Raw genomic sequence first — 23,060 nt, 5'->3', positions numbered from 1 at the left:
GGTGCATAAGCGCAAACAACAGTTAGAACCCGTCCCCCCACCCGAAGGCGGAGGGAGGCTACCCTCTCGTCCACCGGGGTAAACCCCAACGTACAGGCGCCAAGCCGGGGGCAATAAGTATGCCCACACCTGTCCGGCGCCTCTCACCATGGGCAACTCCAGAGTGGAAGAGAGTCCAACCCCTCTCGAGAGGATTGGTACCAGAACCCAAGCTGTGTGTGGAGGAGAGTCCGACTATATCTAGTCGGAACTTCTCCGCCTCACACACCAGCTCAGGCTTCCCATGGGCTCACCACCTGTGGGAGGGGCTAAAGGGGTTGGATGCGTAGGGAGTTGGGCGGCAGCAAAGGCGGGGGCCTTGGCGGTCCGACCCCCAGCTGCTGAAGCTAACTCTTGGGACATGGAATGTCACCTCTCTGGCAGGGAAGGAGCCCGAGCTGGTGTGTGAGGCTGAAGTTCCAATCTTTAATTATTTATAAATTTAACAACTTTTTAAAGACCCCAAGTGGAGGAGTTCAAGTACCTTTGGGTCTTGTTCACGAGTGAGGGTAGGAGGGAGCGGGATATCGACAGGCGGATCGGTGCAGCGTCTGCAGTAATGCGGACTCTGCAATGGTCCGTAGTGGTGAAAAAGGAGCTAAGCCGAAAGGCAAAGCTCTCGATTTACCAGTTGATCTACGTTCCTACCCTCACCTATGGTCACGAGCTGTGGGTTGTGATCGAAAGAACAAGATCCTGGATACAAGCGGCCGAAATGAGTTTTCTCCGCAGGGTGTCCGGGCTCTCCCTTAGAGATAGGGTGAGAAGCTACGTCATCCGGGAGGGACTCTGCGTCGAGCCGCTACTCCTCCGCGTTGAGAGGAGCCAGCTGAGGTGGCTCAGGCATCTGGTTAGGATGCCTCCTGGACGCCTTTCTGGAGAGGTATTCAGGGCATGTCCCATCGGCGGGCGGCCCCGGGGAAGACCCAGGAAACGCTGCAGAGACTATGTCTCTGGGATGGCCTGGGAACGCCTTGGGTATTCCGCCGGAGGAGCTGGTTGAAGTGGCTGGGGAGAGGGAACTCCGGGCTTCCCTGCTAAAACTGATGCCCCCGCGACCCGACCTCGCAGCAAGCGGAAGATGATGGTATGGTATGGTATGGTAACTTTTTAAAGACCCCATATTAGGATTTTTTTTTACCCTCTTTAACCTAAATATATGGCATTGACACTAAATTACCTCTGTCTTAAGCATTGATTAATGCCCATGACAGTGTCATGTCATAATTCTGACGGTCTTATGACAGTCTTATGATGCTGCTGTCAAATAAAGTGTTATCAGTTATCAATATCTTTTGGTATATACGTGTATCCCATAATACAGTGAGGACAGCTGCAACAGGTGTGGGTTATTTATGAACAAAAGCAGTTTTCATGTCAAATTTGGTAGGTGGCGGCTTATAGTCAGGTGCACCTTATAGTCCGACAATTATGGTACATGTCAAATGGTAATACCAGCCATTAATGTTTTATGAACACTTACTTGAGCATCTTTAAAGATGTTGGCTTTGTTAGAAGAAAGTAAAACAGGGGAAAGTAGGCTAGTGAACCTGTGTAGTCTCCTAATGTTCTGTTCACAAGTTGGTTGGTTAATAGGAAAACATCTTTCTAGATGAGAGTTTAATCTTTAATTATTTTATAAATTAAACAACTTTTTAAAGACCCCATTTTAGGATTTTTTTTACCCTGTTTAACCTAAATATAAGACACTGACAACAAAGGGGAACCCTTAAAACAAGTGGTTTCGTACTTTCGTAACGTTTCTCCATCACAAAGACTGGGCTCTCACCACCAACTTCAAGCTTCCCTCCGCTCGTTAGCCTGTACACACCCGTCATCCCTGCACATAGATGGCTGCAGTTGCTTTTTCTGATTGGGTGAATCTTCTTCGGTGTTACTTTCTGCTTTAGGATTCAATGGTAGTTGGCAAATCAGCCAAATGGTGCTTTACCGCATCCAACTTGTGTAATTAGCGAGCATTAAATGAGCCCCACTATGGCCGAGGAATATGCAGAGTCGCTTTTGATGCTAACCCAATGCGTCGGGGTAGAGCCGTTGAGTTCAGTAGTGTGTCTCCAGTCTCATGACCCAACTATTGAGTGTTACACCATGACACGTTACTCTTGCGGCAGAACTTACTTGAGATATGAATTTGATTTTTTGTTTTGTTTTACAATGGCGAAGGGAGGCTTTGCCATACTTATAGCTGGAGCTGTACCTATCATTCGACTAAAAACGGATGAAAACATAAGAAAAATGTTGAAGACATAGGAAAAATGTTGCCTTTCTTTGATAAAAGCACAGTTTCAGTAGATATAAGCTGATACATAAACTTCATAATGATTGACGGGTCAGAATCGACCTTCAGTGTGTCATGCCTTCAAGTAGGGGGCCATCCCACAATCCGCTTCAGTTATTCGTAGTCGGTCGCAGCAACACATGCAGCGATCCAACGCCGGATTTATGTTGAAAAAGTACGAAAGCTGTACAGCATACAAACAGGTAGGATTGTCTCAGGAGTGATTTGTTAGAGCCCCACAGCAGGCCTGTATGCCTTTTCCTTTTTTTTCCCATCCCAGTCATCAGCACTAATTCCCTACAACTGTCCTGCACACCTGGTCATCACCACAGCCTCCCTACATAAACACCCACAGCCCTCTGCTCCACTGCGAGTTTGCTAGCACTCACTGCAACATACGAGCATTTCTAGTTACCCTGTCTTCCTTTATTTTGATACATTTTTGACCATGTGGATTTTTGCCTCTAGCCTGCTTTTCGTCTGTGCTTCTGCCCTTTTTCTGTGACCTGCAACCTGCTAAGGGACCGGTGTTCTGCCAAAATATGCTACATCGGCGAAACGTCCTACATTAGTCGAATTTGATACCTAAAGTACTACCGTGCGCTCTAAACTTGTTTTGTTTAGATGCATACAGGAATAAGGTACTAAAAAAATGCCTGCAGAAAATACTTAAATGTAGTTATATCAAATAAGGACGGTTTAAAGACGCTACGTGACTAATGTGGTCAACTGCTTCAAAGCTAACACAAAAAAACACAATGGTTAAAAGTATTAGAGAGTAATACATGCAAAAAGTATCTTTGAGGCTGTGAAAAGGTTCTAAATAACTAAATAAAAACAAAAATAGTGAGTAATCGCCGCCTCTAACCGATGTGCGCATGCGTGTGAATGCATGCGCAAGCGCCCTGAGCATTGTGTAGGACGTTTCGCCGCGTAGTAAGGAATGGCCGAACACCGGATCTAGAACGCATTCTGCCTGGGCCTTCGCCTTGCTCGTCCCACCCCGCTCAAACGACCCTCCGGGCCTCGCCGAAAGTCAAGCCTTCTTCCTCTCGGGAACATTGTCAATAAAACATGCTCTGAGCTCGGCATACTTGGGTCCGTTTGTTCTCTGTTCCCTGTCATGATTTGTTCGAGGGTTCAAGGTATTTATTATATTTCTCGTACCATGCATGCATTTTGATACGTTGTGAAAAAAATCAATGGGAAAATTTAGCCGCTACAGCATTGGCATTATACTTCGCAATATTTACGTGAAATAAATGCTATCGGCACGGTTTTTTGCTTTGCTATTACGTCCATATCTATAAATAATTCAGGGATTTAATCAGTTTTTTCTCAAGAATTTTCAACGGTAAAAGCTCTTTGTTGTACTAAGCCAGAGGGACTTAACTAGCAGCACATTCGACATATTTTACGTAAAATAAATGCTAACTGCCCGTTTTTTTTTTGTTTTTTTGTAGTTTTTTTTGCTTTTAACCAAGGATTGAAATTGTTTTACGTCCATATCTATAAAGAATTCAAGCATTTATTCACGAGAATTTTTCATGGAAAAAGCTCTTTGTTTACGTATGGCGGTGGCTAATTTCCTTACTGACTAGCCTCATAGTTTGCAAGATTTACATAAAATAAATGCTACCTACACGTTTTGGGTTTTTTTTTGCTTTTAACCGAGAATCGAGACTTTTACGTCCATATCTATTAATAATTCAGGCATTTAAGTATTTATTCACAAGAATTTTCAATGTAAAAAGCTCTTTTTCTTTGTTTCCACTCGGTCAGCTTTGACGGAGATAGGCCCCCTATGAATCGGCCCCGTGTCCTGTCAATACATTAGGACGTCTGTGGGTGATATGTTGCCAAGTTGTTGTGACAATGCCAAGCTATCTGGCAAATAGCCTGGTATGTCATCTTTTATCACGTGAATTGGACTACTTAATTGGTCCAGTATGTATGTCAATCATTCACCCTCATAGCAAAAAGATGCGTCTATTTTAAATCCTTGCAGTTTTGGGGACATTCTCAGTTGCACATAGCCACTTTAGATGATGAAAAACAATTTTAGCTATGTTCACAAAAGTATAATATTAGTTGTTTTTTTTTTTTTTTTTAGTTTTGTTGGGAAATAGTCAATATCAATGGTAAATTATTATGCTACAAAGGGCTGCTGTTAGTGGAGTTTTTCATTCCAACCAATGAAAAGGACAGCTTTTAACCAGTCTGGTACTTTACAAGTCTATCAATTGATTGCAGTCACGTGCTGCTTGTTCAGCAGAAACCTCTTTGGTAAAAATGTCTGTACTGAATCGGTTGGAACAAAAACCTGCACCCCCACTGGCCTTCGTCAGTTAGTTTGGACACCCATGTTTTAGAAGAAAGCAGAAAAACATCTTTGCTACCAATTCGCTGAGTCATAGTTGTAGTGGAAAATAAATGTCCAGATGCATTAGTAGATCTACTATGTACACAGTAATGGAAAATAAATGAATTGTAAAAGGTTGGAATGAAAAAGAAAATCAGAAACACAACTGAGTGTTCTACCTGGCCAGATTGAAAGCATCATCCACAAGCTGGGCTCTGTTTGTTAGTGGTATAACCTGCATGAGAGATTTAAAGTACACACAAATAAAAAACATAAGATTACATTTAGACTACTGTACAAAAAGGTTCAATGCACAAGCAATAAACTAATTACTGTAATTCTCTGACTTTAAAGCACCCCTATTCCCGTTTATAGTCCGGTGTGGATTCTTTTTGAATTTTTACAGGCTAATGAGCGGCATGTGTTTTGTTGTTAATACTAGTGTTGTAACGTTACAAGTATCAGAAAATTCCTCAATACGGCACAAAGATGCAGGTATCGGTATCGGCAAGTACTAAGAAATAATGCACCGATGCTGCATATTATGTACTCTGCGAGATTTCATTTCCAAACGCTGGTTGTCCTCCCCATGATGTCCGCCAGCTAAGAATCCTCGTCGCCCTTTCTGAGATATCCGCTAATTACAGAACAAGAAGAAAACGAAGAAGAATGCACTAAAGGTAAAGAAAAACCTTAAAAGTAATTGAATATTTTTTTTGTAAGACGGAAAATTAGGTCGAGTCCTACTGTGTTTTGAGCCAAGGAGAGGAGGTTTTAATTATGCTCACTTGGCAGTCATATTTTTTATGTTCGAGCATATACTTTAAATGGTGGATAAATGTATGTACTGTAATTTTGGGACTATAAGCCGCTACTTTTTTCCCTCATTTTGAATCCTGCAGTTTATAGTCCAGTGCATCTTATTTGTTGATTTATTGGGGTTATTTGACAACGGCATCATAAGACTGTCATAAGACCATCATAATTATGACATGACACTGCCATGGGCATTAATGAACACTTATGACAGATGTCTTTAAGTGTCATCCGGCAAACTTTTTCATGAATCCATTTATGTCCACATCTGATCTTTTACAATCAATTCAAAAGTGAGATAATTTGCCGGATGACACTAAATGACATTTGTCATAAGCATTCATTAATGCCCATGGCAGTGTCATGTCATAATTATGACGGTCTCATGAAAGTCTGATGACACTGCTGTGAAATAAAGTGTTACCAGTTAATATCTTTTGGTGTAAATATCCCATAATACAGTGAGGACAACTGCGGCTTATAGTCCGATGCGGGTTATTTATGAACAAATGCCATTTTTGTGTCAAATTTGGTAGGTAGCAGCTTATAGTCAGGTGCGCCTTATAGTGCGAAAATTACGGTACATGTCAAATGCTAATACCAGCAAAAATTTAACATTTTATGAACGCTGACATGAGCATCTATAATGATGTTATTTTTGTTAGAAGAGGGTAAAATGGGAGAATATATGCTAGCGAACCTGTGTAGTCTAAATAATTAAACGGCACATGAGCTAAGTTAACGTACCAATATGGTAGAATGGCATTGACTGCGCACTCACAAAGTTTGTATTAGTCTTTTTTTTTCATAAAGGTTTTCAAGCAGTGAAGCAGTGTCTGACCAAGCCATGATAGCAATGATATATGATAAATAAATCCGTATTAGAAAGTGGTATCGGCCGACAACACTAGTTAATACCCCATAATATAATGTGGACGCCTGAGGTTCATAGTCCAGTTATTTTATATATGAATAAATACACTGTTCTTGTAAAATTTGGCTCGTGTGGCTTATAGTCAGGTGTGTCAGGTTCTTATAGTCCAAAAATTATGGTAGACATAAAATTGAAACAACTGTTTTGATTTGAAATCATAGTATATTGTACCTGATGGTCCTTGATAAGTTGTGCCAGAAGTCTTTCCCAGTTTCCCAGATCATAATTCACCCGATAATATCCTGTGACGTTGATATTAGCAAGAATCCACATTCCACCACTCCTCATCTCCAGGTTTATAGCTGTGGAAAGCCAAGAGAGGATATGAACAACATGATACAGTGGGGAGAACAAGTATTTGATACACTGCCAATGGGAACCCATTGGCAGTGTATCAAATACTTGTTCTTCCCACTGTATGTACGGCTTGTGCAGAAACTTCCAGGACTGGTTTCTGAAATGCAGCTTACAGTATATGATATACTGTATTTCAGAGCAACCAAGCGGGCTCAGTGGTCTTAGCGCCTCCCTGTAAATGTGGAGGCATTGTTCGATTGTTGCTTATGGGATGCGTCAGGTTGGGCATCTGGCGTAAAAACCTATGTGCCAAGATATATCATGGGAATCGGCTGTTTGTGTGGCCATCCTTCAAGGGAAAAGATGAAAGGGATGGCTAGATTGAATATTTTAGAGCCAAGTTACGAACTATGAACTCTTTGATGTAGGCCAAGTGATCAAACAGTGGTGCAAGTTGTGGCAGGACAACACATGGTTGCTCCATCCATTTGACTCCAGAGGGGATGATTTAGTCAGTAAAGATTTGTATTTTCCAGCTCCAATTTAAAATCTTTTGGAATGCAATTCCTGGAAATTGCTGATGGCCGATGTAAACAATCACTTATTACCTTAATGGTTGTCTACATGGGTATACAGTGGGGCAAATAAATATTTAGTCAACCAACAATTGTGCAAGTTCTCCTACTTGAAAAGATTAGAGAGGCCTGTAATTGCCAACATGGGTAAACCTCATTCATGAGAGACAGAATGTGGAAAACAAAAAAACAGAAAATCACATTGTTTGATTTTTAAAGAATTTCTTTCCAAATTAGAGTGGAAAATAAGCATTCGGTCACCAACAAACAAGCAAGATTTCTGGCTGTCAAAGAGGTCTAACGTCTTCTAACAAGGTCTAACGAGGCTCCACTAGTTACCTGTATTAATGCCACCTGTTTTAACTCATTATCAGTATAAAAGATACCTGTCCACAACCTCAGTCCGTCACACTCCAAACTCCACTATGGCCAAGACCAAAGAGCTGTCAAAGGACACCAGAGACAAAATTGTAGACCTGCACCAGGCTGGGAAGACTGAATCTGCAAAAGGGAAAACGCTTGATGTCAAGAAATCAACTGTGGGAGCAATTATTAGAAAATGGAAGACATACAAGACCACTGATAATCTCCCTCGATCTGGGGCTCCATGCAAGATCTCACCCTGTGACATCAAAATGATAACAAGAACAGTGGGCAAAAATCCCAGAACCACATGGGGGGAACCTAGTGAATGACCTACAGAGAGCTGGGACCACAGTAACAAAGGCTACTTTCAGTAACACAATGCGACGCCAGGGACTCAAATGCTGCACTGCCAGACGTGTCCCCCTGCTGAAGCCAGGACACGTCCAGGGCCGTCTGCGGTTCGCTAGAGAGCATTTGGATGATCCAGAAGAGGACTGGGAGAATGTGATGTGGTCAGATGAAACCAAAATATTACTTTTTGGTAGAAACACAGGTTCCCGTGTTTGGAGGAGAAAGAATACTGAATTGCATCCGAAGAACACCATACCCACTGTGAAGCATGGGGGTGGGAACATCATGCTTTGGAGCTGTTTTTCTGCAAAGGGAACAAGATGAATGATCTGTGTAAAGGAAAGAATGAATGGGGCCATGTATCGAGAGATTTTTAAGTGAAAATCTCCTTCCATCAGCAAGGGAATTGAAGATGAGACGTGGCTAGGTCTTTTAGCATGACAATGATCCCAAACACACAGCCAGGGCAACAAAGGAGTGGCTTCGTAAGAAGCATTTAAAGGTCTGGAGCAGAGGTTGCGCTAGACTTTTTTGTTGTCTGTCATTTTGACTGACAGGGTCATGAAAATCCGGTCATAATCTATTTTTACCCGTCACTTAAATTTTAAAAATGATAATAATGACATTGTGGTGACCCTTTGTTTAGCATAATTCACTTTCTGTACTTGTGTGTCCATTTGGCCGAGCGCGTTACCGGCTACGACACAGTCACGTGACAGAGACACTTAAGAGCCGCGCGCGTTCCGGCTTGAATAGAGAGTTCACAGAGGGCAGCAGAGCTACAGTGGCTGGACACAGCAATTTGAGCTAACAAGACTCTTAACATTGCATACCGCTTCAACATATTCAATAGTGTTTAGTTTTCATTCATTTTAAATTAATATTCTGTCCGAACAAGCTTAACAGAGAATCCAGACCGTGCCATCAGACATCAAGCAGATGAATATGTAACTTTTTCTCCGCAGTGACAGCTGGTAGGCTACATATGGAACAATGAAATTAACAGTTCACCTGCTGTGGCCTGGTGCAGTCCCTCTTTTTTCACCTCTTTTATCAACACCATCGTCGCTTTGGGGCTTTTTGAAGAAACTTCGGACACTCAGTTGCCTTGAAATTTTTCCAAGTAAGACCAACGACGTCATGCATCAAGAGAGACAATAGCTAATGGCGTACCGCAAGCAACACGTCACTTCCGCTCATTAATATTCATGACATTAGCTACTGTTGCTAAGTAAGGACAAGCCACCATTTGTCCCTAATAGGAAATGAATGGAAATCGTGTACGAAGGAGATGTTTACAGAGTTAAACCTACCAATTCTCTCTGAAAATGATGTGCCTGGTGCCAAATTCACTGGCAAAGATGTGGAAGAACATAAAAATGTTCAGTTAAAGAGATGGCTTTAGTGTCGAAGGCTGAAAAAGATGAAAAAAACGAGCCGACCTTAGCATAGCTTTAGCTTTTTTATCGACGTGACTGACAATGACATTCTCCTGTTTCAACAAGCTATCCTTTACCATTAGCCCTATCTTTCTTATATATCCTCTGGTTGTCCTAGGTCTCTTACCGTTCTTGGGGGTAATTTAGTAAGCTTTGTGTAGCAATCGCAAATGCTACTCAGTGACAGCCAATGAACACTTTTAATTTTTTCAATGGTAACACATCTTAATCCTATAATTTATTTACATTTCCCCCTTACTAAAGTTGTTTATATATATATATATATATATATATATATATATATATATATTTTTATATATATATATATATATATATATAACAGAAACGGTAACAGTGGCAGTCAGATACAATTGTAATTCTTTTCAGGTCATTCATTGTCAGACAGAAGCAGTACGGCACAACGTTACGCTAAAAACATAAGTTAAAAATATAAAAATGGCTTACCTCTTTGTCCTCTGAAAGACCATGCCAACCCAACATAAAGTTTACTGCATATGAAACGTGAATGGATTCACCGAGCCGGTGTTAAAGTCCGCGCAAGTTGATTCGGTCTTCACATTTTTTCCTACCGAGTTTTTGGTTTCCGGAAACGTATGAAGAAAACATCCTTCATGTGTCGTAATGTCTAGAGTGTTTGTACAAGTTCCAAAAAAGCAATGCGTGATCAGCAAGTTCGTTTTTGAAATATTACCAGCGAAAAGTAGCACCAATTACGTTGAGTCTATGCGAGGGCGGGTCTATAATGTCCCACTTCGGCTTTACTTCCGCTTTACGATGCGACGTCACGGTCTAAAAATAGCCTGCGTGCGGTACACCATTAATATGCTCACTCGCCACCCTGTGGTCTGGGGTGTGAATTGCAACCTGTCAAAATGACAGATGGACTTCAGTTTTTTCCGTCACCATTTTAAAAAATCGGTCAACGACGGAAAATATTCGGTTAACGCGACCCCTGGTCTGGAGTGGCCTAGCCAGTTTCTAGATCTCAACCCCATAGAAAATCTGTGGAGGGAGTTGAAAGTCCGTGTTGCCCAACGACAGCCCCAAAACATCACTGCTCTAGAGGAGATCTGTATGGAGGAATGGGCCAAAATACCAGCAACAGTGTGTGAAAAGATTGTGAAGAGTTACAGAAAATGTTTGGCCTCCGTTATTGCCAACGAAAGGTACATAACAAAGTATTGGGATGAACTTTTGGTATTGACCAAATACCTTTTTTCCACCATGATTTGCAAACAAATTCTTTAAAAATCAAGCTATGTGATTTTCTGTTTGGTTTTTTTCACATTGTGTCTCTCATGGTTAAGGTTTACCCATGTATTCAATTACAGGGCTCTCTAATATTTTCAAGTGGGAGAACTTGCACAATTAGTGATTGACTAAATACTTATTGCCCCACTGTATGTACTAAATGTATCAGCTCCAAACCTCTATGTAATCAAAGATACTGTTCCATACCTGTTTTTTCCGTCAGCCACCAGATATCACTCTTGACCACGCCGGACTTCATCCATTGAATTGGAATCAGCCACTCATAGCTGTGTTAGAATTCATAAAGAACACATATTGTGACACATGTAAATACAGTATATATATTCATTCATTGTCTGAACCACTTATCCTCACAAGGGACACAGGGGTGCTGGACCCTATCCCAACTAACAACGGGCAGGAGGCAGTGTACACCCTGAACTGGTTGCCAGCCAGTGGAAGGGAACATAGAGACAAACAACCATTCACTCCCACACCCTACCTACCATGCATGTTTGTCGAATGTGAGAGGAAACCGGAGTACCCGGTGTGTGTATATATAAATATATACAATGGTATCCAAAAGTTTGGGCGCCCCTGATCAATTTTAAGATTCTCCTTAGTAAATCACTGATTGTTTGGAACAAAAATTTCAGTTAAATATATCATATAACAGATGAACACAGTAATATGTGAGAAATGAAATGAAGTTTATAGGGTAAACAGAAAGTGCAAATAGTTCCACTAAAAAAGCATCTCTCCAAATAGTACAAAAATAAATTCTCACTCACTGTCAAAATTGACAATTAACACTAACATTTCCTGATGTGAAAATAAAAATAAATACACTTCTAAAAGTGTTAGTAATAATGCATTTGATAGTCCCCCCTCTGTACATTCACCATAACTTTCATGGTACTGATCAATTATAACTTCTTAGTCTGTTTTGGTTTGTCTTCTTTTTTACGTAATATACGCTATACACAAGCTTGCAGCCAGAAGTCCTATGATCGCGCAGGCCTATTCAATCACATGGTGTCTTTAAAGCGCTGTAAAAATTGATTTATTTCACACTGGGCGTTGGCGTGAACTTTACTCGAAAGCGTGGATTTCAATCCCTCCCAGCTTTTATTTCACATTGATAGACCATGGGAAACCGAATATATGATCATTTTGATTTCATGGTAGGATATATGTTTTCTCCAATAGACGGCATTCATACTCTTTCGATAGGTGATGTTAATTTATGTAGATTTGTATAGTCAGAATGATTTTTGTGTATTTTTTTGGCTCCAAAAAGTTACATACATATATATGTATATGTATATACATATATGTATATGTATATACATATATGTATGGCGGAAAACACTCAGGTGACTTGAAGTTCCGCTCTGAGACCCCAATTTGGCCAACTTTCAAAATTGTCCGATATGCATGTGTGATACATCATTGGAAAGCTTAAAATTTGTATTTGCTGGGGGAAGAAAAATTTTGAACAGGAGGGCTTTTTTTAAAAAATATTTTTTCTTAAATAGCAAAACCCTAACTGGAGACGAGAGCACACGAGAGCAGAATTAAAGACGCCACGATTTTAACGAGATATTATTGTGAACATATCTCTTTTCGGTCCAAAAACTCCATGTAGCATGTATCATCGAGTGTCAAGACACAGCTGTGAATGGCCACAGCCGGATTTTTGGGGGATTTTATGGGTGAAACATGGTAATATATCAACGGTTGCGATGCAGAAATCGCAGACAACAAGGACTGGTCGAGATTTTCTTTTTCATATATTTACCCTCTTAAACGTTATTTTTCAATTTTTCTTTGTTTGGATCGAACATTTATCATCCAAAATATTGGGAAAAATGTGACAGATGAGGTAGATATCTGTGACTTTTTTACAGACGGCATTTTTTTCGTTGTGACATACTAGTAATTTGTTTAAAAGTTTAAAATATGTGAGTGAATAATTTTTTTAAGTCTTTTTTTTTTTTTTTTTAACGAAATATGAGACACTAATTAATGATACTAAGCTAAAAACGACTGACATTTTGAATAATAAATATAATTAATTACCTTCGTTTTATGGCTGGGTTGAAACAAAAGCGGTTGCGCGACATTTTTAAATGGGGGTTTTCGGGGTAAAACGGACAAATTAAAAATAGTTCGGGGGCTTAATGCGCCATGAATCTGCCATGGCAGCATATAGACATATTGTTCTGTCAAACACAACAGTTTTGGCTTAAAATACAGCGGTTTCTTTTAAAGAGTAGTGCAAGAGCAGAAACTGCTTTTTCAGTCCTGTCTGTTTTCCCCCATGTAGATAAATATATGTAATACCATTCTTTCAAAAAAAAATCAAGATATTATAAGCATTTACTTGAGTACTTACAGTACTAAAGTATTTTTTTCACTGTGTACTTTTTACTCATACTTGAGTAAATATTTATTTAATTTAATAGTATTTTTAATGACTGCTTTTACGTGAGTATCATTTTTCTGAAGTAATGCTACTCTTACTTGAGTAAAATGTTTGGCAAGTCTACTCACCTGTGGTCTTGACCATGTTTACATGCCTAAATGAATTGAGTTACTGCCATGTTATTGGCTGATTAGACTTTGGCGTTAATGAGCGGTGGACAAGTATGCCTAATTAACTGGCTGGTGAATGTCAATATAAACACAATATATATATGTAGAATTACTGTCATTTTATTGAAAAATTGTGTATAAATACTGTACGTACTTATATGGTGATTCCTCTGAGATGTATGCATCATCCAGCAAGAAGTGCTTTTGAGATACATTTCCTTTGGCGGTATCTATGGTAACAACAGGGAAGCCCATCTGGAGTACCCATCGATTCATTATGTCATGAACTCGAAGAGGAAGATATATGTTGTTCGCTTCCACCTCCTGTTGACAAGGTTTTTACATAGTATTTATTTGAAGTTTTTAAGGATCCGTCAAACTGTACTTCTTGTCAACTACTAAATATTATCCATGTACTGAGTCATGTGGTTTTGACGCAGTAGCTATTTTGTTGAAAATTAAAGTACCTGGGATTTGACCACTATATAGAACTACCGTAACAATGAGGAAGCTGCAGCGGATCTCATAAAATCTTCAGTATTGACACTGGAAATAGGAATAATAAATGGAGCGTACTCATTACCATTTGTAAAGTGTCCCACAGGTCATTTCCTATTGTATTACGGTAGGCGAAGCGGTGGAGGTATTTCTAGAGAAGAAGAAAAAGGGCTTATTGTTATGCATTGGATATTGGTTGTTGGAGAATACTGATGACAATTTGCTAATGCAGAACTACAAACCACAATTCCAATGAAGATGGGATATACATAAAAGTGAATACAAGAATAATTACTCGATACTTTTTCCAACTAATATTCAATTGAATAGATATACTGTACTGCATTATTTTAAAAATAATATGTGAAGTCAATTCTTTGTAATTTTACATTGACAAACATTATTTTTAAACCGTTGGACTTCATTCAAAAAGTGGTAAACCTCACCATATCGTTTTTTTTGTACAAACGAGCATTTCGGGCTACTCCTTGGTTACCCAATGATGTCATTAAATTAAGTAATTCCAATTTCCCTTGTTACCTGTATAATGTTCTGAACAGATGATTTTGGAACATTCCTCAACTCTCTTTTCACAGTATTTTTTGTGCCTGCCGTAGGTTTTTCAAAAAAAAAAAAAACAAAAAAAAAAAAAGGCACCAAATTTTATGTTTGAAAACTAGCAAAAGCAAACAAACATCTTGTCTTTGTAGTCGACTCAAAAAAGTATGAGAAAATCATGTCATCATTCTGTTTTAAATATGTTTTACACACAAGTTGGTACTTAATTGCCATTGGACTTTGTAAAAGAATTCTGAAAATGTAATTTGTTCTTATTAGTTTCCGGAAAGACATACACTGAGTCCTTGGACAAAGACAGGCTCTGTTAGGAAACCAGACAACATTCTCAAGACTGCTGCACCCTGAGGAAAAAGACAACAGCAGGGAAATCAATAAGAACATACAGAACTAATAACAGTCAATTAATTTAAAACCCTATTACCTGAGCAGCACAATATTAACTCTTAGCTTAAAAAAAAAATCCGTTTGTGTATGTCTGTGTGTAAAGGTGTATTCATGACACATTGTATACATACAGTAGATCTGTTTCCGCAGGTACATCATGGGGACCTCTTGGTTAAGGAGACCAACAAATTGATTCACAGAAAATGAAACCATTTTAAATTGAAAATCAAATTAAATCAACAGATACAACAGCTCTTGCGAAGACGTGTGTGTCAAAGGCAAAGACATATCGCACATTCAACAACAACTTAGGCAACTTTGCGAGGCCACCTCCCAGTTTGAGAGGCGTTCCAATGATATTTTCTGACTTCCCACCTTCCCCGAATGCAGCATGAGTTTTACCAATGAGACGTCGCAACAATAACCACATGACTCCATTATAACAATCATAGGTAACAATGTATTTTCTCCACTAGAGGGCACTCGTGCTCTTTGGACAGGTGATTTTTGATGTTGTTCTGGTCTGAATTTGATTATTTTTACGTCATCTTTTTGGCCCAATATGGTCATGTAATATGTTATACCTGTAGTAGTACAGTATTATAACAACAACAGTTCATATGGATGAAGTTGTTCTGAGAAAAAAATACAAACCTTTTTTTCTTTTTTTTTTTAAAATCTGACATTGTAAGCAGTCACTCACAATGTTACTCATTACTTGAGTATTCTTTTCGACAAGTGAGTAGATTTTTGGATGAATACTTTTACTTGAGTAATATTATTTAGAAGCAACGCTGCTCTTAATTGAGTAAAATACTTGGCTACTCTACCTAACTCTGCAGGTTGTGTCGATCGCCCCAGACAGTGCTTCAGTACTGTACTGTGCTGGCCGCTGATCCTGCCACCCCTATTCAGATCTGGAAAATTATCATGAGCACTTCCTTCGAGGACTCATATGCTGAAAGAACTAGGATAATGGCAAAATTCTCTTGGCAGGGAGCAAAAACGTTTTCCCGGCCCTGTATAATAGTACAGTCTATTAAAAAACCTAATCTGGATACCGCAACCATTGGTAATTATAGGCCAATATCAAATCTGACATTCCTGGAAAAAGTTATCGAGAGGGTTGTTTTTGAACAGATCCAGGTTTTTATGATGCAAAACAATCTTTGTAACTCATTTCAGTCTGGATTTCGGCCACAACACAGCACGTGGTTATCAAAGTCCTAAATGATATTCATCGGAATACTAATGCTGTTGGATCTTAGTGCCGCTTTCGACACGGTTGATCATAACATACTACTCAGCAGATTGGAACTGTGGGTGGGGCACACTGACACTGATCTTCAGTGGTTCACATTTTATTTACATGATAGGGATTTCTTTGTGTCAATCGGTAACCATCAGTCAGAACGAACCAAATTCACGTGTGGGGTCCCTCAAGGGTCCATTCTTGGACCACATTTATTTAACATCTATATGCTTCTCCTAGCTAAGATCATGGAACAGTATGACATCTCCGGTCAAACCTATGCAAATTACTCAAAACTCAACATTTCTGTGTGTCTCCCTGAGTAAATGCATTCATCAAATCAATGAATGGATGTGCCCGAATTTTCTCCAGCTAAATGTGGAGAAGACAGAAGTGATCATTTTTGGGCCAAAAAAGGTAAGGTCACAGATAAGCACTTAGATGTCACTTACAGCTACAAATCTTGGCGTAATTTAATTATTGACTCAGACCTAAAATTTGATAGCCATCTAAAGTCCATCACTAAATCTGCTTATTACCACCTAAAAAAAATATAGCCAGAATTAAGGGGCTTCTGACTCAACAAGACATGGAAAAAACTTATGCATGCATTCATTTTCAGCAGATTGGACTACTGCAACGGTATATTTACAGGTCTTGATAAAAAATCAATCAGGAAGCTGCAGCTAGTACAGAATGCTGCAGCCAGAGTCCTCACAAATACGAGGAAACTGGACCACTTTACACCGGTTTTAGAAATCGCTACACTGGCTTCCTGTGAGTCAAAGGATAGACTATAAAATACAACTGCTAGTCTACAAAACACTTAATGGCCTTGGACCAAAATACATGCTGGATTTGTTAGATTCTTATGAAACATCTAGACCCCTAAGGTTGTCTGGAACCGGTCTGCTGTATGTTCCAAGAAGAAGAACCAAGCAGGGAGAGGCAGCAAGGTCTGAAGTATGCTCAAGCTGTTGGCTCCTTCAAATCAGGGCTAAAAATGCTTTTGTTTAGCATTGCGTATCCATAACTGTCTATATACAGTGGAACCTCTACATACGAAGTTAAATCGTTCCAGGATCTTGTTTGTAAGTCGAAATGGTCGTATGTCGAGCAGGATTTTCCCACAGGAATACATTAATTCGTTCCACAGCCCAAAAACCTACACTAAATCCTCAATAAATACTGCTGGTACTATTACAAATGGCAATTAAACAGAGCAAAACAAATGAGTTATGAATAAAAATCGGAAGAATATAATAATAATAATTAATAATGATTCCTGTAAATAATGTAACGAGTCGGATTCTAATGTGGCGGACACATCACAGTGAGATAGGTCAGTGCGGTAGAGATAATACTTTCGCTTTCTTGAGAGCACAGTCAACTGCGGAGGGCAATGGCCGTTTTGTGTTGAATAAGTTTTTAAATAAATGATAAAAACGCGACAAAGCTGGCGATTTCCTTGGCGATGTTACCACAATAATAATTGTCACCTTAACTTATAAAGACTGGTCGGAAGAGGACCGTGGAGCTGTATCGTTGAGCCAGCTCATGGATGCGCACCCCACGCTCATATTTTTCTATAATTTGCATCTTCATTTACGAGGGTAAGCATCACTTTTTTCCCTGTTTCACCAACTGTACCAACTTTTTGGAAACCTGTGTTGATTTCTCACACAAGAAAATCCGCCGTGGTTTCATTTGCGGTGCTGTCATGTCATCGTATTTCGACCATGTCGTTGGATGTAGAAACAAATGGCGAATCAAATTTTACATCGGATGTCGAAAAGATCATGTGCCGAAGCGGTCGTATGTCGAGGAACCACTGTATCTGAATATTTGCTTTCTATTCCTCTTGTGCTTATTTCCATTGCTGATTTCAATTATTAGCAGTAGTAGTAGTATTTGTTTTATTTTTCATTTATTTATTATTATTTTATTCTATTTGTGATTAAATGTGATTTTTATGTATATTTCCTATTTCGATTGTCTTTGTTTTTACGATGTATTGATTTTAATGTGATTTTTATGAATTTGCCTTGCCTTGCCTTGCCTAAGGTCGTCTGGAACCGGTCTCCTGTATGTTCCAAGGACAAGAACGAAGCAGGATGAGGCAGAATTTAGTTATTATGGTCCTCACCGCTGGAACAAGTTACCCGAAGGTCTGAAGTGTGCTCAAACTTTTAGTTACTTTAAATCAGGGCTAAAAACTATCTCTATATTTGAAATTTCAAGCTATTTTCTTTTTATTCATTTAATACATAATTTTATTTCCTGTTTTAATTTTCTTTGTTTTAACTTTCTTTTGATTTAATCTGAGTTTTAAGAATCATTTTATCTCTGCTTATGGATCTTCATGTGATGTAAAGCACTTTAAATTGCCTTGTGTTGAATTGCGCTTTACAAATAAATTTGCCTTGCCTTGCCTATCACTCGGATGACCTCAAAACACATCTACAGAAATGGGTAAGACCCTTGCCTCACCTGAGTGATGCTAACAAACTCAACACTTCAGCACTAAACCGGCGTGTAGGTGTGTATGTGTAGGTGTACGTGAGTGTGTGTTAAACCTTTTTGTAAGATATGGTATCAAACTGTTGGCTGATGTGATCTGGTAGGAAAATACTGGCTTCTTTAGTAGACAAAGGATGGGAGGAGCTCAAGGCATCAACTGAAAATGCTTTGTGAATGCTATTGAGAACGATCTGATCTTTCTGGAAAAAAGACATGAAAAATTCAATTTGTTTTTGGTCTGTACAATAAATAATAAAATGAAAGCCAGGACTTTGTACAAACACTTTAACAGTATTATTAGCATTATGGTACAAGTGTAACATATTGGGAAAAAAATACAGTGGTATGAAAAAGTATCTGAACCTTTTGGAATTTCTAACATTCCTGCATAAAATCACCATCAAATGTGAGCTGATCTTTGTCAAAATCACACAGATGAAAAAAACGGTGTCTGCTTTAACTAAAACCACCCAAATATTTATAGGTTTACGTACGTGAGCCATCACATTTAATATTTTGTGGCTCCCCCTTTGGCAGCAATAACTTCAACTAGACGCTTCCTGTAGCTGCGGATAAGTCTGGCACATCGATCAGAACTAAACTTGGCCCATCCTTCGCTACAAAATTGCTGTAGTTCAGTCAGATTCCTGGGATGTCTGGCATGAATCGCTGTCTTTAGGTCATACCACAGCATCTCAATGGGGTTCAAGTCTGGACTTTGACTGGGCCACTCCAGAATGTGTATTTTGTTCTTCTGAAACCCTTCTGAACTTGATTTACTTCTTTGTTTTGGATCATTCTTTTGTTGCAGCATCCATCCTATTTTTAGCTTCAACTGTCTGACTGACGGCCTCAGGTTTTCCTGCAAAACATTCTGATAAACGTTTGAATTAGGGTGTTTCACTTGTACAGATCCTTTCCGCCTTTTAAGGCCCTCAAAGCGCTTTACACTGTCTCCTCATCTAACTACTTGTGACGCCAGGAGCAACGTGGGGTTCAGTATCTTGCTCAAGGATACATAGACGAGTTCATCAGGGGGGAGAATTGAACCCACAACCTCTGGGTTGGGGAACGACTACACTACCACTGAGCCACGTCATCGCCAAGATTTTGCTCTTCCATTAATGATTGCAAGCTGTCCAGGCTCTGAGGTAGCAAGACAATCCCACATCATGATGCTCCCACCACCATGCTTTAAGGTGGAGATGAGGTGTTGATGTTGGTGAGATGTTCCCTTTTTACGCCAAAACACAATTCAACAAAATATTTTGCCAAAACTTCTTTGGAGTGTCCAAGTGCCTTTTTGGCCAACAATGGGGTTTTTTAGACAGCAGTGGCTTCCTCCATGGAGTTCTCCCATGAACACCATTCTTGGCCATAGTTTTACATATAGTTGATGTGTGCACAGAGATATTGGACTGTGCCAGTGTATTTCTGTATGTCTTTAGCAGACACTTTAGGGTTCTGTTTTACCTCTTTGAGTATATCTGCGCTGAAATCTTCGCATCATCTTTGGTGGACGGCCACTCCTTGGGAGAGAAGCAACAGTGCCAAACTCTTTCCATTTGTAGACAACTTCTCTGACCGTTGATTGATGAACATTCAGACTTTTAGAGATGGTTTTGTATCCTTTCCCAGCTTTGAACAAATCAACAATCCTTGATCGCAGGTCTTCAGGCAGCTCTTTTGACCGAGCCATGATGCAGATCAAACAATGCTTCTCATCAAGACAATTCTTACCAGGTGTGTGTTTTATAGTGGGCAGGGGCAGCTTTAAACCACTCATCAGCGATTGGGCACACATCTGACTTAAATTCTTTGGTAAAATTGGTTTCAATTGCTCTTTAAGTCTCCTTAGGCAGAGGGTTCACTTACTTATTCCCCCCACCCCTTCTGTCATTGTTTGCAGACTATCCTCATTAAAATATGAAAACCTATAAATGTTTGGGTGATTATAGTTAAAGCTGACATTGTTTTTTTCATCCGTGTGATTTTGACAAAAATCAGATCACATTTGATGGTTATTTTATGTAGGTATGAGAGAAATTCCAACAGGTTCAGATACGTTTTCATCCCACTGTAAATGTCAGTGGTACACAATATTTCTTGATATGTGCAGCCAAGAAAAGAAGAGAACCAGCAAATATGGATAACAACTGAAACTATTAACTTAATGACTTAAACGGCATTCTCACCAAGCCCCATGTCGGCTCAAAATGGTCAGCTGCCAGATAAGACACATAGGTAGCAAAGCCCTCATTGAGCCACACCTCATTCCACCACCTCAGGGTCACCAGGTTACCAAACCACTGCATCAGAGAATGACATCAAACGCTTTTAATTCATCAGTCAGTCAGTGGGCTAATTTTAATTGGGAAAAATGTAGTCATTAGCAGACCATGTGGGCTAGTTCATGAGCAATGATGGTGGCTGTACTCTTTTTATCTCGACTTGAGGAGATCAAAGGGTAATACAGCAGTTTGGCTTCTCGGTATGTCACCAAACCCCAATTCTCCATTGCGCCATAATAGAAGTCTGGCAGAGCAATTTGGTCTGTGAGATGAGAGAATGAAAGAAAAGGACTGATTGCCCTGTCTTTGGACCGAAAATAGAGCACAGACAAGAATGTAACACAGGCAATGTTGTACATTAATTAGTTCAATGAAGGAAAGTTCATTAAGTAGTTCAGGTTTTCGGTGAACTTAAACTGAACCCAATACATTTTGGCATCGTGAATGTTTTTGTGAATGAGTTCATTCTGATGCTAATGAGGAGATTTTAAACAGGTTTTGTTAAACATTTTAAAATTCACCTAAATTATAGGTGGATAAATGGCAACCTCTTCCACCAACAATTGGACATTTGATATCAAAAAGCGACACTTTGCTCTATCCAACTGATAAAAAAACAAAATAGATTTTTCATGCACTTATGAACAGAGGTAAGAGCTCCCACTTAACCTTCCTAATGAAAATAATGATCACAAAATATACCACGTCCATTTTAGCATTACAATAAAAGTATCAAAATAACTCAAGGCTTTCTAAGAGATATCTGTGGCATTCTGAGTTAGTAATGTTTATACTTCACTTGACAATATTACAGTGATCAATATTGAACTGTAAATATTTCAATTTTTAAAACATTTGTACAGTATATAATATGTGCAGTATTTTATCATATGAGCACTGAGTCAGCACTACTGTGAAAAGTGCACAATGTCAAAAAGTGCACAATGACATAGCCCAGGGGTCCCCAAACTTTTTCCTGTGAGGGCCACATAACCCTTCCCTTCTCTGATGAGGGGCCAGGGTCAGTTTGTAACAGAAAAAGTGTGACGATTGCAGGAGTGCCTAAATGTAAAAATGTTTTGTTTTTCAGAAAGCCACAATCAAATAACCCTTTCTGGATTCTTCACGGAACAAAAGTAAATGAAATAAAAATAATATGATATAATAAAATATAATATAATATAATAATAACACTATTAATTAAATAGATAATAACCAAATGACCCTCTCTGGGTTCTTCACAGAAAAAAGCCAGGAAATAAATAACACTATTGGAAAAAAAAAAAAAAATATATATATATATATATATATATATATATATATATATATATATATATATATATATATATATATATATATATATATACATATATATATATATATATTTTTTTTTTTTTTTTTTCCACAAAATTTTTTTTTGTTCAGGGGGCCGGACCAAATGTGGCTGCGGGCTGTGTCCTGCCCGCGGGTCGTAGTTTGGGGACCCCTGACATAGCCCTTTCTGTGGATAATGGAAACCCAGCTTTGCCTATTTTACTAGACATCACAGCAGCATTCGATACAGTCGACCATACAGTCCTTGTATCTAGTTTAGAGCACTTCATTAGCATCGTGCCACGGTACAATGGTTTAAATCGTACCTGAAACATAGGACCTTCTTGGTAAAGATTGGAGAATTTTCCTTCTCTCACAAACTTCTCTGTCTTGCGGGGTGCCACAAGGCTCTATTTTAGGGCCTGTTTTGTTTGCACTTTATCTGTTACCTTTAGGCTCAATTAAAAAAAAAAAAAAAAAAAAAAAAAAAAAAGCATAATCTCTTTTCATTTTTATGCCGATGATCTGCAGCTGCATTTGCCCCTGAGACCTAACGAACAAACTGCTAAACTGATGGACTATATGTGTCCGATGTGAAGCAGTGGCTAGCACAAAACTTTTTTGCATCTTAACAAGAGCAAAACAGAGTTTATAACTTTTGGGACGCCTTCAATGATAAATACCCTTGTTTTTTCCAGCTCCCTTACTTGGTCAAAGTTAGGCCTTTTCTTAGTCGCCATGACCTTGAAAAAGAAATTCATACCCTTATAAGCTCAAGACTGGACGACTGCAATGCACTTTATGTTGGTCTTCCCAAGTCCTCTATTTCTTTTTTGTAACTTGTTCAAAATGCTACTGCTCGATTTTTACACCC

The 23,060-nt window shown here is 39.1% G+C and overlaps 1 protein-coding gene across 1 annotated transcript in view; it reads right to left on the bottom strand.

Moving 5' to 3' along the window:
• The window catches only part of LOC130915803 (aminopeptidase N), a 51,075-nt gene that overhangs the window by 8,839 nt on the left and 19,176 nt on the right, over positions 1 to 23,060 (bottom strand). Inside the window, exons 9-17 of the mRNA XM_057835901.1 lie at positions 20,980 to 21,134; positions 20,777 to 20,890; positions 18,638 to 18,781; positions 14,701 to 14,766; positions 13,932 to 13,997; positions 13,503 to 13,672; positions 10,958 to 11,037; positions 6,622 to 6,752; positions 4,880 to 4,935 (exon numbers count right to left, since the gene is read on the bottom strand). Coding sequence (XP_057691884.1) covers positions 4,880 to 4,935; positions 6,622 to 6,752; positions 10,958 to 11,037; positions 13,503 to 13,672; positions 13,932 to 13,997; positions 14,701 to 14,766; positions 18,638 to 18,781; positions 20,777 to 20,890; positions 20,980 to 21,134 — 982 coding nt within the window. The remainder of the gene's footprint in view (positions 1 to 4,879; positions 4,936 to 6,621; positions 6,753 to 10,957; positions 11,038 to 13,502; positions 13,673 to 13,931; positions 13,998 to 14,700; positions 14,767 to 18,637; positions 18,782 to 20,776; positions 20,891 to 20,979; positions 21,135 to 23,060) is intronic.

This window comes from Corythoichthys intestinalis, chromosome 5 (genome assembly GCF_030265065.1).
Source record: "Corythoichthys intestinalis isolate RoL2023-P3 chromosome 5, ASM3026506v1, whole genome shotgun sequence".
Taxonomy (NCBI): domain Eukaryota; kingdom Metazoa; phylum Chordata; class Actinopteri; order Syngnathiformes; family Syngnathidae; genus Corythoichthys; species Corythoichthys intestinalis.
The sequence above is the reverse complement of the archived record's forward strand: the minus strand, read 5'-3'. Positions and strand labels throughout refer to the sequence as shown.